Source organism: Lygodium microphyllum, chromosome 5 (genome assembly GCF_053477565.2).
Source record: "Lygodium microphyllum isolate KBCC chromosome 5, Lygodium_microphyllum_v1.1.10, whole genome shotgun sequence".
In the NCBI taxonomy this organism is placed as follows: domain Eukaryota; kingdom Viridiplantae; phylum Streptophyta; class Polypodiopsida; order Schizaeales; family Lygodiaceae; genus Lygodium; species Lygodium microphyllum.
The window spans coordinates 23,122,395-23,138,298 of NC_141139.1; the positions used below are offsets into that span (position 1 = coordinate 23,122,395).

The 15,904-nt window shown below is 40.9% G+C and overlaps 1 protein-coding gene and 1 pseudogene across 6 annotated transcripts; both read right to left on the reverse strand.

The window, feature by feature from the left end:
* Window positions 1-7,912: 7,912 nt before the first annotated feature.
* On the reverse strand, window positions 7,913-15,618 carry LOC148035604 (pentatricopeptide repeat-containing protein At2g03380, mitochondrial-like). 6 transcript variants are annotated; one of them, XM_087677570.1, is made up of 4 exons: window positions 14,153-15,618; window positions 11,518-13,015; window positions 11,321-11,406; window positions 7,913-11,222 (listed from the first exon to the last, which is right to left on the reverse strand). In XM_087677570.1, exons 1-2 carry the CDS (start codon window positions 14,949-14,951, stop codon window positions 11,943-11,945), a joined length of 1,872 nt encoding a protein of 623 aa, XP_087533696.1. In that variant the 5' UTR covers window positions 14,952-15,618; the 3' UTR covers window positions 7,913-11,222; window positions 11,321-11,406; window positions 11,518-11,942. The 6 variants fall into 6 exon arrangements, with proteins under 6 accessions (XP_087533696.1, XP_087533694.1, XP_087533693.1 ...); XM_087677568.1 differs by having other exon boundaries at window positions 7,914-11,222; window positions 11,518-14,403; window positions 14,611-15,618; XM_087677567.1 differs by having other exon boundaries at window positions 7,914-10,985; window positions 11,110-11,222; window positions 11,518-15,618.
* LOC148035605 (U6 spliceosomal RNA) lies at window positions 15,089-15,156 on the reverse strand (annotated as a pseudogene).
* Window positions 15,619-15,904: the final 286 nt, after the last annotated feature.

Consider the following 15,904-nt stretch of genomic DNA (forward strand, 5'->3'; position numbering starts at 1 on the left):
GCTTTGCAGAGTAGCCACTGTATGTCAACATGTCAACAAGGTATCTAACCCTCTGCGAGCATCTAGGTTGTGGTGCACTGCTCGATTCCCCTCTCTCATGAGGCGGAATGTACCTGCTCTGCCTTGTGCCAGGCGTATAGACAGTCGGAATACCAAGTTCACTATCTAAAGTGTCAGCAAACTCATATCCAAAAGTCATTCTACCAGGTATCATCATACCAGATGCATCCTCAGTAGCTTTCTCTTTTCCTTTGATGTCCAAGACATCATATCTCCCCCTCACTGACATACTGGTGTCAGCGGGGACAGTGAGCTCCTCAATCTCCCTGTCCATGGGGATACTGTCTGACTGCTAGATCCTGTCATAGCAATGCTCTACTACAAATCAACTGTAGGTACATGAGTGGAAGGCATATCCGATGGCACTGTAGCCGGTGATACATACAAGAACCCATCTCATAAAAAATAACATCCCTGCTCACCAAAGTCTCCCTGGTAGAGGGATCATAGCATTTGTATACCTTCTTCTCCTGCGAATATCCAATGAAAACACACTTATGCACTTTTGGATCCAGCTTCTTCCTTTTCTCATTTGGAATGTGCACATAAGTAAGACAGCCAAAGACTTTCATGTGACTTACATCTGGCTTATAGCCATACAGCCTCTCAAACGATGTCATCTCATGAATACCTGCAGTGGGAGTCCGACTCAAGATATACATGGCTATGGTGACAGCCTCAGCCCAATAATAGAGTGGCATCTTCTTCTCATTCATCATGGCATGAGCAGCTTCCATCAAGACCCTGTTCTTTCTTTCAACTACCCCATTTTACTGAGGAGTGTAGCTGCAGGTAAGCTGCCTACGTATGTCATTTTCAGCCAGAAAATTGTCAAACTCATTTGATACATACTCCCCACCGCTATCTGATCTCAAGCAAGAGATATAGCAGTCAAATTCCTTTTCAACATGCTTTTTAAACTGCTGAAAAACAGCAAACACTTCATCCTTTGTCTTCAGAATATAAACTCAAGTATAGCGACTATAACCATCAATGAATGTCACATAATATTTCGAGCCTCCCATAGATGCATTATGGGCTGGCCCCCAAACATCAGAGTGCACTAACTGCAATGGACGTGTACTCTGCCTTACATGCCTGACGAATGGCAACCTGGAATTGCTTACCAAACTGGCAAGCATCGCATACATGACCAATATCTGAGTATTGGAACTTGGGTAAACCTGTAACGAGCTGTTTTTTCTGCATAATTTACAGCCTTTGCAAATTCACATGCCCCACTCTCTTGTGTCATATTTCCAAATCTCTGATAGTGCCAGAACCATGGGCAAACATAGCTGAATTCAGCTCTGGCAAGGTAGCATCAAGAGTAAACATTCTGCCATTCCTGTGACTGCGAGCTATCAACTTGCATCCATTGCCAAACTCTCCAATAAAGCAGCCATGCTTATTGAATCTAACCTGCAAGTTCTGCTCCCGACAGACAGTAAGTTCTTCGTAATCGAAGAAACGTGCAATACATCATGCAAATTTTTCTTTCTGCCATCATGAACCACAAGAGACACTTTGCCTTTATGTTCAATGCTATGCTGCGTGTCATCACCTGTACAGACATACCCATGTTTTTCAGCCACCATATCAGTGAACCAATCACCGTGAGGGGCCATGTGGTTTGATGCCCCTAAATCAATATACCAAACTGCATCATCAATGCATTTTTCAGTAGCCCTATCTTTTACATACTGCATGGCAAATGGTCTATCACCTGAGAAATCATCTCCCTGACTAGACGTAGCAAAATGTCCATGTTGTTTGCCCTTTTGATTGCCCTGCTTCTTCCAGCAGTCCTTGGCAATATGCCCATACTTCCTACAGTAGTGACAATCCTTATCCCTATATTGGGATTGTCAGATGGATGCTGCTGTTGCCAGGAGCCTTTGCCTCTAGGGCTAGATCTCCCCCTGCTTCTAAAGTTTCCACCACCTCTTTGTGTTTGATACCTGTTGGTTGTTATTGCCATAGGATGCATTCTGCTGGCCTCCTCTACCAAATCCATAGCCTCTACCACAGCTGCCACGGCAGAGTTGATTGGAATAGAAAATTGCACCCTTGTTTTTAGAATTGCTTGATCCTGTAGCCAAGCCAAGTTTAACCTCCTCATGGATAAGCAATGCAACCAACTCATTAAAATCAGACATTTCAGCCCTTACAGACACAGAAGTGTCAAAAGACTTATACTCAGGTCCCAAGCCATTCAAAGTCACATCAACCATGTCTTCATCTTCAACCTATGAACCAACAGATGCCAACTACCACGGCCGCGTTGATTGCCATAGAAAACTGCATCCTTGTTTTTAGAACTGCTTGACCCTATAGCCAGGCCAAGTTTAACCTCCTCATGGATAAGCAATGCAACCAGCTCATTAAAATCGGGCATTTCAGCCCTCACAGACACGGAAGTGTCAAAAGACTTATACTCAGGCCCCAAGCCATTCAAAGTCACAGCAACCATGTCTTCATCTTCAACCTGTAAACCAACAGATGCCAGCTGATCCGCAATGGTCTTAACCTCCGTGACATAATCCTGTATAGATCTGCTCTTTCTCTCCATGTTGTTGAACTTCTGCTTCAACTATATCTTCCTGGCACTTGTGGTTGTGCCATAGTACTTGACCAAAATGTCCCATGCATTCTTAGGAGAGCTGCAATTCATTATCTGCATTACCAGGGCATCTGAGATACATAAAGAGAGCCAGTGCAAGACTCTACGAGCTCTTTCTGTCCAAGCTCAGTGTAATCGTCTCTGATCAGCCGTAGATCGATCTGGGAGCTCAGGTTCAACTTCCACTCTAGTCACCAACTCCCAGTAGCCTTTCCCTATTAAGAAGTTCTCCATGCGGAACTTCCATATGGCATAATTGTTACTGTCAAGCTTTTCCCCCACAATCTGGGTTATGTTGTTGGTTCTATCTGCATTTGCCATGATGTCAATACTGCCTGACTTCCTACAAGCCAACTTCTATTTACTGACCAAAGTTCTTGTTGAACCTGCAGTCAATGAACTATGCACCTCTGTTCAGAGTACTAACAGTGATCAGATCTGCAATCTGTATGTTCATATATCCACTCATATATCATGCCCATAATGTATCTGATTTATGATAGTTCAGTCCAAGGTACACGAGAGTAAAAAACTCTGCAACAGCAGTGAATTTTCAGCTTATTAGCATGTCAAGCTGTCCATACATCAGTTCATACATCTATGAACACTCACAATACATGTGGATGTCATTGACTACATTCACTGCATATACATATGCCTTAACATCCATTGACAGACTTCAGTCTGCAAATTTCACCATGAAACTCTCTGTCATCATGCATGTCGGGTTCTAAATAGCAATGATAACATTAGTTCACTGATTGCAAGAGTTAATGTCAGTAAATTTCTGCAACTATAGTAAAATTTCAATTCAAAATAGTGCCAAACATGTCTAAGCATTTGTCATTCCATCTGGGTTAAGTGACATTGCATATAGGTGACTTCAGATGGCACTGTAAGTACATACATATGTCTCAACTATAGTAGACAGACTTCAGTCTGTAATTTCCAACATGAACTTTACTGTCAAAACAAGGGTATTTCCTGCTCCAAATAGTCTCTAATCACTCGAGACATGTATATCAACATTTGGAAGTCGATATATGACCATAGAGCATCATTGCTAGTACACACATTAGTGACAGTGATCAAGCGGACTGCATACAGGTTGCAGCCAGTCAATGACAGTTTTCATTTAGCTTCAAATCAGTCCAGATTTGAGCATTCAATGCTCTCGGTACTTCACAAGTACCTTGCATTTACGAAGACCCACCTAGCATTTATGGTGACCAAGTAAGCATCTATATGCTTCCAAATTCGAAGTGCAGAATGCAGTCCATGTCTGTATGCAGGCTGAAAATGGGGCTGCTAATGCTACCCATAATACTGAACTTATTGTATAGACTCAATAGCCTTCAACCAGCATGACCTTTGTGTGTTATCTTGAGGAGCTATGGTGCTACCAGTTTATCCAAATTTCAGGCGCATTTTCTTGGGAGTCACGTGGTATGCACGCTGAGTATGATCACGTTTTTTACTACTGCTTCTGGTATGAAAGATGCCAAGCACTAATCAGTGCTCACTGTACTTCAAAAACCAAGTTAAATGCCACCATTGATGCCTAAGTATATGGATGAATGCTTCTTCACTTTGACCACAAGAACAGGCGTGATTTTCAAAGATGTTCACGCTGTTTGTTGCTTCCAATGTTGGTTGTAATGGACTCCATAACATGATCCAAATCAAGTTCTTCAACCCTTCCTTCAAACCTTGATGACCTCCTATCAATTGTATGCATACAGACATTGATACATATCTTCCATTTAGCTATGGCTTCATCTGCAGGTCTGCAGCTCCTTCTTCATTTCTAACTTCATTGCCTCTGCACTGCAAGTGGTCATGCCCATTCTCCCACAGCCTCATGGATGAGGCTCTGATACCATGTTAAGATTTAGAGACAAAGACGAGTTGAAGTCAACTAAGTAGAGCAGTGTGCTCTCACTCTATCGTTATCATTTCACACACTACTTAGTGAATGTACAACCTAAGGTCACAAAGGACCATTCACACCAAATCAGTTAAGTCCTAAGCACCGACTTATTTAATGTCCGCATAGTGTGGTACAGCTGGATAACTTAAGTGTCGGGTATGGTCATACCAAAGATAGTAGATCGAGCTTGAAGTCTTAACAAAAGCTAGCACAATATTTCTCTCATCAAAAACATCTTTTCATTAATGAATTAGTTTTTTTTATTATCAAACAATTAGTATGCTTTAGCCTGAAAAGAGTAGCCCATAAGCATCGAGAGCTTTGCTTAGGGCATGAGCTTTCTTATCTTATCATCAGTACATGTGTACATACAACTCTCAAAGATGGGAGATGACAAACCAAGTATCAAAGAATACCTCAAAGGGGTTCTTTTGTGAGCGCCAGTCGTAGTTGAGCATCAATTGAGGATGTATATCAAATTGTTAACAACATCAATTCATAGATGCTCAAGGAGCTCTACTACAAACATAGTGTTCTTTATTCATCACAATCTAGTTTCTACCCTCTATGACTCCATTCTATAAAGGGGAATTGTTAGAGGTGAGCTGGCATTGAATGCAATGCTCATGTAAGAACATAGAAATTTGGTGAGAGACTAACTCATTATCCCTATCACTCCTCATTGTCTCTATACAAACACCCATTTGATTTTGCACAAGGCTCACCATAAGTAGAGAAATATGCAAAGGATGCTAGTCCACAAATATTAATGTAGAAATGTCAATGTGAATCAATCTAAGAGACCCCTCAATACTATGAGAAGATTTCTAAGAAAATGAAGTTCAATGTTGTTTCCCAGATTGATAAGCTTTATAAATGCCATTGGATAGTTTCAAGTGTGGAATGTCCTCAACCATCTCATAATGTGACAACTCATAAAAATAGTTGCACACAAGGTATTCAAAATAAAAGTACTAGAGATATCATTCATAAGCATAAGCTCTCTAGTAGTATGCTAGGATATAAAGCCAATGGAACTCAAAGCGCCTAGACGTTGACTAGGAGAGAGAGTACAACATCATATAGAGACCACTAGCCTATATCTCATTGCAAGCAATCAATAATCAATGGTGGCATCAAGTTGTGAGAGTGCGTAGCAATAAGAAATGCAATGGTTAAAAGATACAAAGCTACAATGATTAGCCATGGCCCCAACACACAACATTAAGTATCAGATAGTAATAGAGGGTGAGAGAATAAGGAAGGCTAGCTCAATGATCACAATGAATGAATAAGAGAACAAGTCACATATAAATAGACAAATTGGGGCCACAATTAATAATCGAATGGTGAGATCCATAATATGGGTATTGATGACAGCATACAATACCCAAAAGGATATGCATTAATATAGCATCCATATAAAGTATCTAAAGCATATAAAATGACAAACAATGATAATGTCAAAGCTCCTAATGTCCTCATCTAACTCAAACTAAGGCTTGTAGGCAAGAGATGACTATAGAGGATGCATATGTATGCTAACACAAGTATCCTGGTAGTGGTCGCTATAAAGAAAACTACTTGCCTCAATTGACAAAGTTGCTAGATGGATCATAGATTCATTCCAAGGTGAAAGACATAATGAACAGTCCAATAAAGTGAGATCAAGGCCATCAACAGTATTAAACTTGACGTGATTGAGACCCTAGATCTTAACTGAGGAGTAATTTTCACATTATATATTCATGATTGCAAGGTCTTGGGACATGAAGATGCCACCATGTAAGATAATATAATGTATGGCTCCGTTGTCCACAATCCAAGCTGTTGGAGAGCCACAAGTTGCATAGGGTGGACATATACAGTCATCTCATCAAGAGAACTTGCGAATATGGACCAAGCTCACAACCTCAAATGTCTATAGATGAGTTGAAATTAAGGATGAAAGTTGATCAAAGATCCAATAAACTAATCTAACATACTCATTGAAATTGAGAGTGTCACCAATTGTGATGGTTGATCAAAAGCCATTATGATTCTAAGATATCTAGTGTTTCTAATTTTGTTGATTCCCACCACCTTGCCTCCCTTATTGAAGATTACTCTAAGACTTAGAAATGAAAGTTTAATTTTGCTTTTGTTTGGATTGTGTACCTTTAGCTTTTGAGCAACACTTGTCATCAAAATGGCCAACCTTTTATTAGTACCTTTTTTTCTTAGGTATATTTAATTATCCTAATTTAAGCTATGACTCCGTGTTTGCTTGTGAGTCACTATTTTGATTTTGATTTTGAGCTTTTTTTCTTTCGTAGAGATGTGCCTCATCAAATGACTAAGTAGTATAATTAGACTTGTTGAAATGAGTTTTATCAATAAATGCAATCCTAAAATATGCAAATGAAAGCCAAAATTGTGAGGTGTTAGGTAAGAAGGATAATAAGGGTAAAAGGGATCAAGAGTATAAGATGGGTAAGATGGAAAGACATAAATAGGATTAGAATTTTCATAGGGTATCATAACACGAGGCACTAGAATCCAATACCCTTGCCTAATTGTTGGCTAAGGCACAAAGACAACCAAAACGTCTACTAAATAATGCCATGCCAACAAACTCCCATACCAAATGATCAATACTTTAGAGAAGGAATGCATAAAAAGACAATGCCATGAAAAACAATATCCCAAAAGTGCTTGGTTTGAAAAACAAGCCTCCATCATCAAAACACCTCCATCATTCAAGTGTACAAAAGCTAAGAACCTAAAAGGAGATGTGTATGTTTGAGAATCCCCCCATTGTAATATGTAGTATAATAGGTGGAATGATAAAGGATTGTGTGGATAATGGTATAAATAAATCTGTATAAGTAACAAAAGAAACGTGTGATGGGTGGGATTTAAAAGTTGTAGTATAGATTAAATGAAAGGACAAGTATTAGACCAATTTTAACACTTCATGGTAAAAACTAAAATGTAGATAAAGATGGAAATGAAGATAAGACACCAGCATTAAATTAACTAGGAGACAAAAAACCCAAAAAAAAAAAAAACTTGATTTTTTTTTCATAACTATCTCTTCATGTCTTAACATATAGAAAAGAATTCTCTTCAAGATTGATCTCATAGTCATCAACCTAAAACTTGTCTTTTTTATAACTTGTTCCAAAATCTTGCATTTAAAGTAGAAGAGAGATAAAGAAACAAAAGCAAAAACTTGTATTAAAAGAGTGTTACTTCATGTTTTTTTCTCTAATAGAAAAACCATCCCAATTGATGGCTCTATCGATCTTGCAACATCTTTAGACTTATGCACATCATTTAAAGGGAAAGTTATATTTGTCTTCAATGGCTTGTTGAGCTCGATACATAAATCAAGTCATATTTGTCTTCAATGGCTTCCTGAGCCCGATACATAAATCAAGTCATACTCAACCTCTAAGATCTTGAATGGTTAGTAAAAACCATAATGGTGAGATGTTTCTTTGCCAATGTCATAATCTCCAAGAGCAAGTTGTAAGACCCACTTCTAGTGGTTTTCAGTACATGCTATTTTGGCGATTGAAGTGGTGAAGATATATTTGAAGCCATCTTTCCTTTGAGAGCTCGTGTCATTGATATCGAGCTTTCAAATCAAGCCCTAGATTTCTTCAAAAAACACCTGGCTCTGATACCATGTAAAAAAGCACTCAAATACAAAAGATAAAACCCAAGTGTATGACAAAACACAAAGCAACAACAATAGAACTCAAAGGTGAAAAGTTACTTGGAGATAAAGAAAATTGAATGAATGAATAATATTGAATGTTATAAACACACAATACAAGAGTGAATACAAAACCTCAAACTCTCGTGTCTCAAAAAGAACCAAGATAGAGATGAGCTATGCCATTCTTTGAACAGATCCCAAATCATAGCAAGCAACCTCCAAACAATAACCAGCTGCTATAAGCAGCGATGCATGCTGCACTTTCCCAAAAAATCCAAGGGTAAGTTGAAGATAACTGACCTGATGAAGACGAAAGCACTTGGATAGCAATCAACCACTCTTGGAGGCAGAGAATAAACAGGGAAACAGCAGCCAACAGCAAATGCAGGCTGGAAACCACCAAGCCACAGCTTATCTGATGATGTCAGTAGTGTACGACAGCTCTGGCCAGCAATATGAAGCCCAGGCTGGTGTCAGCTGGCTGAAAACTGGCTGGAGAAGATGGAGCAGCAGCAAATGCAACAGCAGGTGCCTAGCTGATGAACAGCACCACAGACTGAGGTATCTGCTTGGAGAGGTGTGTAGACACCAATGAATATGGTGCCAACAATCTACAAGACAAGGTTAGGCTGAGTGGTAGGGCAGCCTCGCATTTATAGATGTGGATCCTCCCAAAATTAGGGTTTTGGTTTACCGGACACATGCACTTAAGTAATCTCTCGGAAAAGTTTGGTAATTTAAGTTTTGGGGCTGTTTTAAAGAGCTAATTAAGGTTTAACTTTGTAATGTATTTTTTAAGCTTAACAACACCCCTGTTATTAGTGTGTCGCCCCTACTACTAGTGGGCTCTGCCTGCTGCCTGGTGGTGATGCCTGCCCCTGGTGGACATCCTGCTAGCTGCATTTACTGTCCAGCACCCTTCCATCATTTGCACCTGCTGTCCCTAGCCATTTGCTTCATTTAGAGGCTTTTTTTCTTATCTTGGCTGCTGCCCTCCATCCATCTACCACATCATCCTGATCAATTGCCTACATTTGCTGCCCAAATGGCTATGTTTTTCCTGCCAGCTTCTGCATCTCTAAAGAAGATTGTGGCCAGGCACTACATTGCTATGTTTTGTCAAATGGCATGCTGTGCTGTATTCAGGCCTCTAAGCAATTTTCTACTTCGGCATTGGTGGTTTGCTACACTTGGATCTGTTTCCAGAATCATTTCTAGACAACACTCTCTGATACTTCCCCTCAGTCTACTTCCAATTGGATAGTCTCTACTCCTTGAGCTCTCATATCTGTATCTCTTCCTTTCATCATTCTCTCACTTAAACCTTCATTCATTCATTAATTTCTTCTTTGGTTTTTGCATTCTTGTCTGAGTTCATTGACTGTTAGTTGCGTTCACACACTCGGTGATTTCTCAACAAACCCTACCATATCTTCATAGTCAGGTAGGGCGCACACATGATATTCCAGAGATGTGCAAACATATATTGCAAGAAAGTGATTAAGTACCTAAGCATATCCAGACTTCCTTCAGATGCACGAGTCTGCACTTGGTTTGAGAGAACCCCTAGGATCTCTTGTTGTGAAAAGAGAAGAGTACTACCTTGGTAGAACCATAGAGCTAGCACTGGTTTTAGAAGATGGCAGAAGGTTTCATATTCAGCTGACTTAGTTGAGAAATAAAGGAGTAGTAATTCACTAGACAACTGGCCCCGACATATGCAAAAAGTTGTAGTGCCCTCAAAGGGCAAGGAAGCCCAAGGTTCAAGTGATAAAGTTAAAGGCTTGTATTAACAGAAAAGTATCAATATATGTCTTGCAGGCCAACCACAAAGTCAAACTTGACTTGTCAATAGAAAGAACAATTCATGGAAGAAGGCTAATTTATGGATGCATGGGACAACAGAAATGGAAAGATAAACCTAGCAAGAAGTCCAAAGTCAATGCTAATAATCACATCCCTTTTGAGATGATTGATAAAAGAGAGTCACAGGGAAATGTATAGTCCACTTTTGATACTCAACTAGTTGACTTAAAGCCTACATTTGATCATCCTTTGTGCACAACAGGTAAAGACTTATTTGAAAAGTTACCAAAAGTCCGAAAAGCATTGGACTGCCCTGGTGCTTAATAATCTTTGATCAAACCCCAAATCTTGTTCTAACTCTTTTAATTTTGCCTATCAAGCCTTTAGTTATGGCTATGGCTTGATCCATCACCAAGCATTCAAGTGTCTTGTCGATGTTTAACACCTCTTTTCATCTTTTCTAGGTCCTATATAGTCAAAAACAATCTTAAACACCTAAACGAGGTTAACAAAAAGTAAAGAAACGTGCAGGAAGTACATTGCACAGAAAGGGACAAAATCAAAAGACTAGATTTCTCCACTCCATGGTCAAACCACACGAGTGCAAAGGACCCACACAAGTAATAACTTAATGACTCCAAAAGAGCCACATAAGCAGCAACTCATACTCCCTGTGACTCTATAGCTATAGTGGAATTAAGATCAGACTTCATCATTCTATGTTTGACCCCAAAATGAGACAACGTGCATGGAATATCTTCACTGGAGCTGTGAAGTGAAAAAACTTTATTTTGCTCCAAAAGAATCTGGTGACTCCCAGTGCTGATTGTACGTAATTGAGTTTCCAAGGATCGATGATCCTACTAACAAGAAGACCAAGAACACTATGTTAGTCTCCACTCATAAGGACTATTGAAACCTTGGAAATGATTGGAGTAAAGTAAGTTGGGCCCCAAAAGCCAACAACCCAAGTGCATGAAAAACCTTAGATGGAGATACGTGAAGTGAAAAGAACTTGTATTTGCTCCAAAAGAATTTTATGACTTCCAGTACTGATTCAATTCTATACGTAGTCGAGCTGCCAAGGACCAATGATCCTACAAACAAGAACACTGTTTTTAGATGCTATTATCCAATCCCAGAAAAAGATCAAAATATAGCAATAAGAAAGCTTTAGAAGCTGCAATTTACTTACGCTTGAGAATGCTACTTTGACTGGAACATGTGGATTTTTTTTCTTTCTTTCTTTCTTTTCCTCTCTTTTTTTTTGGTTTTTTGCCCCTGCACAACACACAAAGAAAGACCAACAACTTTACACTTGGCTCAACTTATAAAGACTTGAAACCTTGAAAGCAAGTATACTTGATAAAAACACTTTTAACTTGCTCATACTCTGAAGTCCATGCCCTTCCATGCTTTTAGTTTGCAAAATGTGTAAAGAGCTCCTCAATCCTTTCAACACCAGGATGGACTTGTATTCCCTGCATGCTTTAAAACAGAGCTGAAAAGATAAGGATCAAGGTGCCTTTTTTTTTGGTTTCCATTTTCCATGTCCCAACTTTTGAGGCATAAACGATCTTTCAAGGCTTCTTTGTGTGGTTAGATGTATCTACCTGCTGCTCTGGGTATCAAAAACAGAACCCCAGTTAAAATCCTTTCTCCAACACAGGCCTCCCGAAGACCTCAACAAACCAGGAATTGTCTTCTTTTACACTGAGGTGAACCATTTTGCAATTGATGTAGCAATAATCAAGGCATGACTACTTGACTCGGTGGTAACATGAACATTAGGTGGATAAATTCTGCTACTTATTGCTTCAACCATGGACCATACCATCTTCCCATGCAGGAGTAGCATGAATATTTGACAGCATGACATACATTGCAGGATGCTGGCAGTCGAGTTCAAACAGTTGTGTCGCAACACGTTCACCTCTTTCTATGTCAGCTTGGTATCTGCAGGCACCGAGTATCGCCATCGAGGTAGCAATTGTAGGTCTGAATGGCATTGCATTCATCAAGATCTCTGCCTCCTTCAACCGTCCTGCTCGCCCAAGCAGGTCAATCATGCAGGCATAATAATTCACAGGTACAGAAGCAACATGATCCTTGATAATTGAAGTGAAAAAGTGGCTGGCTTCTTCGACCAAACCAGAATGGCTGCATGCAGCAAGAAGATTGAGGAAGGTGACGTCGCCCGGCTTGAATCCTTCTTGTTGCATCTGTTCACAAAAATATAATGCCTCTTTATCTCTTCCATATTCAGCATAAACTGCAATCATCGCAGTCCAACAAACCAAATTTTTCTCAGGAATCATGTCAAACACAGCTTGAGCACGATCTATGCTTCCACACTTACCATACATGTTCAGTAGAGCAGTACCAATGACTACATCCATTTCCAACTTGTTCCGTGCAATCAGATGATGAATGTACTGTCCTCTTCCTAATGCTGCAAGACTTGCACATGCATCAAGGGCACAGAGAAATGTGACCTTGTTGGGGTGCAAGCCTACATGCTGCATCTCATCAAATAATTGTAAAGCCTTTTTCCCTTGCCCATGCTGTGCACACACTGCAATCATGGTTGTCCATGAAACAACATCTTTTTTACACATTTTATCAAACATCTTCCATGCATCTCTGATGCTGTGACACCTGCCATACATGTTTAAGAGGGCATTACTCATAATGCCATCTGACTCAAAGCCACAATCCATTATTCGAGCATGCATTTGCTTCGCATCAAGCAGCAATGCCTCACCATCATAAGCATCAAGAAGGCTGACAAATGTGGCTTTATTTGGCATCACACCTTGCTGCTGCATTTCCTCAAATAGTCGTAGTGCCTCATTAGCCAGCCCACTTTGGGTGTAAGCTCCAATCACAGCTGTCCATGAAATCACGCAATGTTCAGACAAGTTCTCAGACATCACCACAGCATCTTTTAAGCTACCACATTTACTATACATAAGCATAAGTGCTGTAACAATGTCAATATCCAGCTCTACCTCACTCTTGATAATCAAATCATGCACCTGTCTACCTTCTCCAAGAAGTCTAGCCCCAGAACATGCATCAAGAATGCAAATAAAAGTCACCTTGTTTGGACTTACTTTTTCCTGTCTCATTTTATTGAAGAGCAGCAGTGCTTGCTTACTCTGGCCATGCTCAGCACACACCCCAATCAATGTAGTCCATGAAATCAAGTCATGCTGAGGCATGGCATAGAATACATTTCTGGCATCCACAATGCTTCCACACTTACCATACATGTTGATAAGAGCATTGCCAATGAAAGGATCTGACATTAATGTATTACTCAAGATTAGAGTGTGCATATATTTGCCCTTTACTAGCACTGCTTGACAAGCACATGTCTCGAGCAAGCAAACAAAAGTGATAGTGTTTGGCTGAATTCCTTCTAGCTGCATTGTGTCAAATAGCTTGAGTGCCTCTGCACTCATTCCATGCTGAGCATATATTCCAATAATAGTGGTCCATGAGACAACACTATGCTCTTCCATTTTGTCAAACAAAGTTCTTGCATCTTCGGTGCTGCCACATTTTCCATACATGTTTAGAAGTGCAGTCAGCACCATACAATCTGAATCAAATTGTGCATGTACGATGTAACTATGCATCTGCTTTCCTTCAATTAGTGCAGTTGAGCTGGTATAAGCATCAAGAATGCAGACAAAGGACACTTGATTTGGCATGATACCATCCTTTAACATGCATGCAAATAGCTGCAAGGCTTCTTTACCACATCCATGGTTAACATATGCTCCGATCATAGAGTTCCACGAAACAATATCTTTCTGCTGTAATCTACAAAATACACAGCAAGCATCATCCACACTGCCACACTCATCATACATCTTAACAAGAGAGTTGCCCAGCACAAGATCTTCTATTAAATCAAACTCCTCCACACAAGCATGCATGAGCATAGCTTCTGCTAGTAATATGGACCTTGAACAAGCAACAAATACACACACAAAGGTAACACTGGTAGGGCAAATACCTTCGTGCAACATCTGGGCAAAAAGTTGTAAAGCTTGCTTTGTACGACCTTGATGCACATAAACAGACAGCATGGCAGTCCAAGATATTGCATCTTGCCTGCGAATTTTCTGAAATGTAGCCTGAGCACTCTCTAGGCTGCCACATTTTCCATACGTACTGATAAGAGAAGTTGCCAGCACAACCTCTTCCTTTATTCCACAGTTCTCACTGATGGTGTGTATTTGCTTCACCTTGTCCAGGAGTTCCACCCTGCCACAAACAGACAGAATACCCAAAAATGTGAATTTGTCAGGCATGACCCCTTCGATATGCATTTGTTCAAAAAGCTGCACAGCATCGTCCACATGGCCATGTTGTGTGAGTGCCCGGATGACACAGTTCAAAACGAATGCCTTTCTTGGGTGCATACTGGCAAATAAAACCAAAGCATCATCAAGGGAACCCGTGCTAGCATACATTTGAATCAGGAGGCTCTGGAGGTAGGGTTCCCATTCAAGTCCACGTCTGCAGATATGATCATGTGTAAGCCTGCCTCCCAGCAGGTCCTTTGCACTACTGAAAGAGCGGAGGCTATGGGCGTGTGCATCGAGATCCATACCAGATTCGGGCAAGGCATACATACGGACAGCCTCCAGGCACACGTCCTCTTGTCTCCATTGAATCATTGGTCGTACGGTCTGTTGGACACACAGAGTGACGGTCCGCACGTGAAACCAAGATGATCTGCGCTGCGCGGGAGTGATGATGATCCTGGCGCATACGGTTCTGACCGGAATCGACACCTGAGCAGGAAACATGCTGTCAGGACGCTATCGATGGCACTAGCGTGAGCCATGCCCACACGACCGTTCCATACATCAGCCAACCTGGACTAGCATATACCATCGTCGACACGGGTTCCCCCCGGCGCCCCCCCCCCCCCCCCCGGGCGCGCTCCTTGCGCAGGGGCCATGCAAATCTTCTCTATATCGTACCAATTTTATCAGATGTCTCCGAGGACACACACACACACACACACACACACACACTCTCTCTCTCTCTCTCTCTCTCTCTCTCTCTCTCTCTCTCTCTCTCTCTGTGTAACAAGTGTCGCATAGTCTCTCCGTGCGACATGCTCTCAGCATCTCCAAGGGTAAATTTCAGGGTCCGTTGATTAGCATCCGGCCTGGGAGCCGATACGCCATACTTGGCACAGCGCTATTACAGTTTACAAGCTTGTGAGATTAGCCTTAGTTTGCTTTGCATTTTGATGGAGCATGCGAGACTCAACTCGATAAGCTGATCAGAGCGGGCGCCACTTTCGGACGATTGACAACAGTGGCACTCTCGCAAAGGGTGTCGCGACACACTCCTTCCTTTTCCCTCGCAAAAAACGCAGCATAGTATGAAAATATGGCTGATGCCAGTATTGTTCCAACTCATGCTTGACTTGACAAGAGGGCAGCCAAGGCCAGCAGAAGAGAAAGAGATGATGGAGGCTGAGAGCCTTTAAATAAGTTTGGACTGGTGGTCTCACAAATTAGCCAAACCATCCAAGGAAAATTTTCATAAGAGGGAATCCCCCTCCTTAAAAAAAGGTCCTTAAAAAAAGGAGGATGGATCACATGCTCAATCCCAAGATGAAAATCTTATCATTGTTCATGATCACATTTATTCCATTTTTAGCCGGCCTAGACCACCTACACCCCATCTTGCAAACACCAAAGCCAAGATTTCCATGCATCGCAAAAAGGTGGTCCATGCAAAGTTG

Excerpts from the sequence above, each read along its gene's own strand:
- LOC148035604 (XM_087677567.1), bottom strand. The coding sequence starts at position 14,951 with ATGTTTCCTGCTCAGGTGTCGATTCCGGTCAGAACCGTATGCGCCAGG.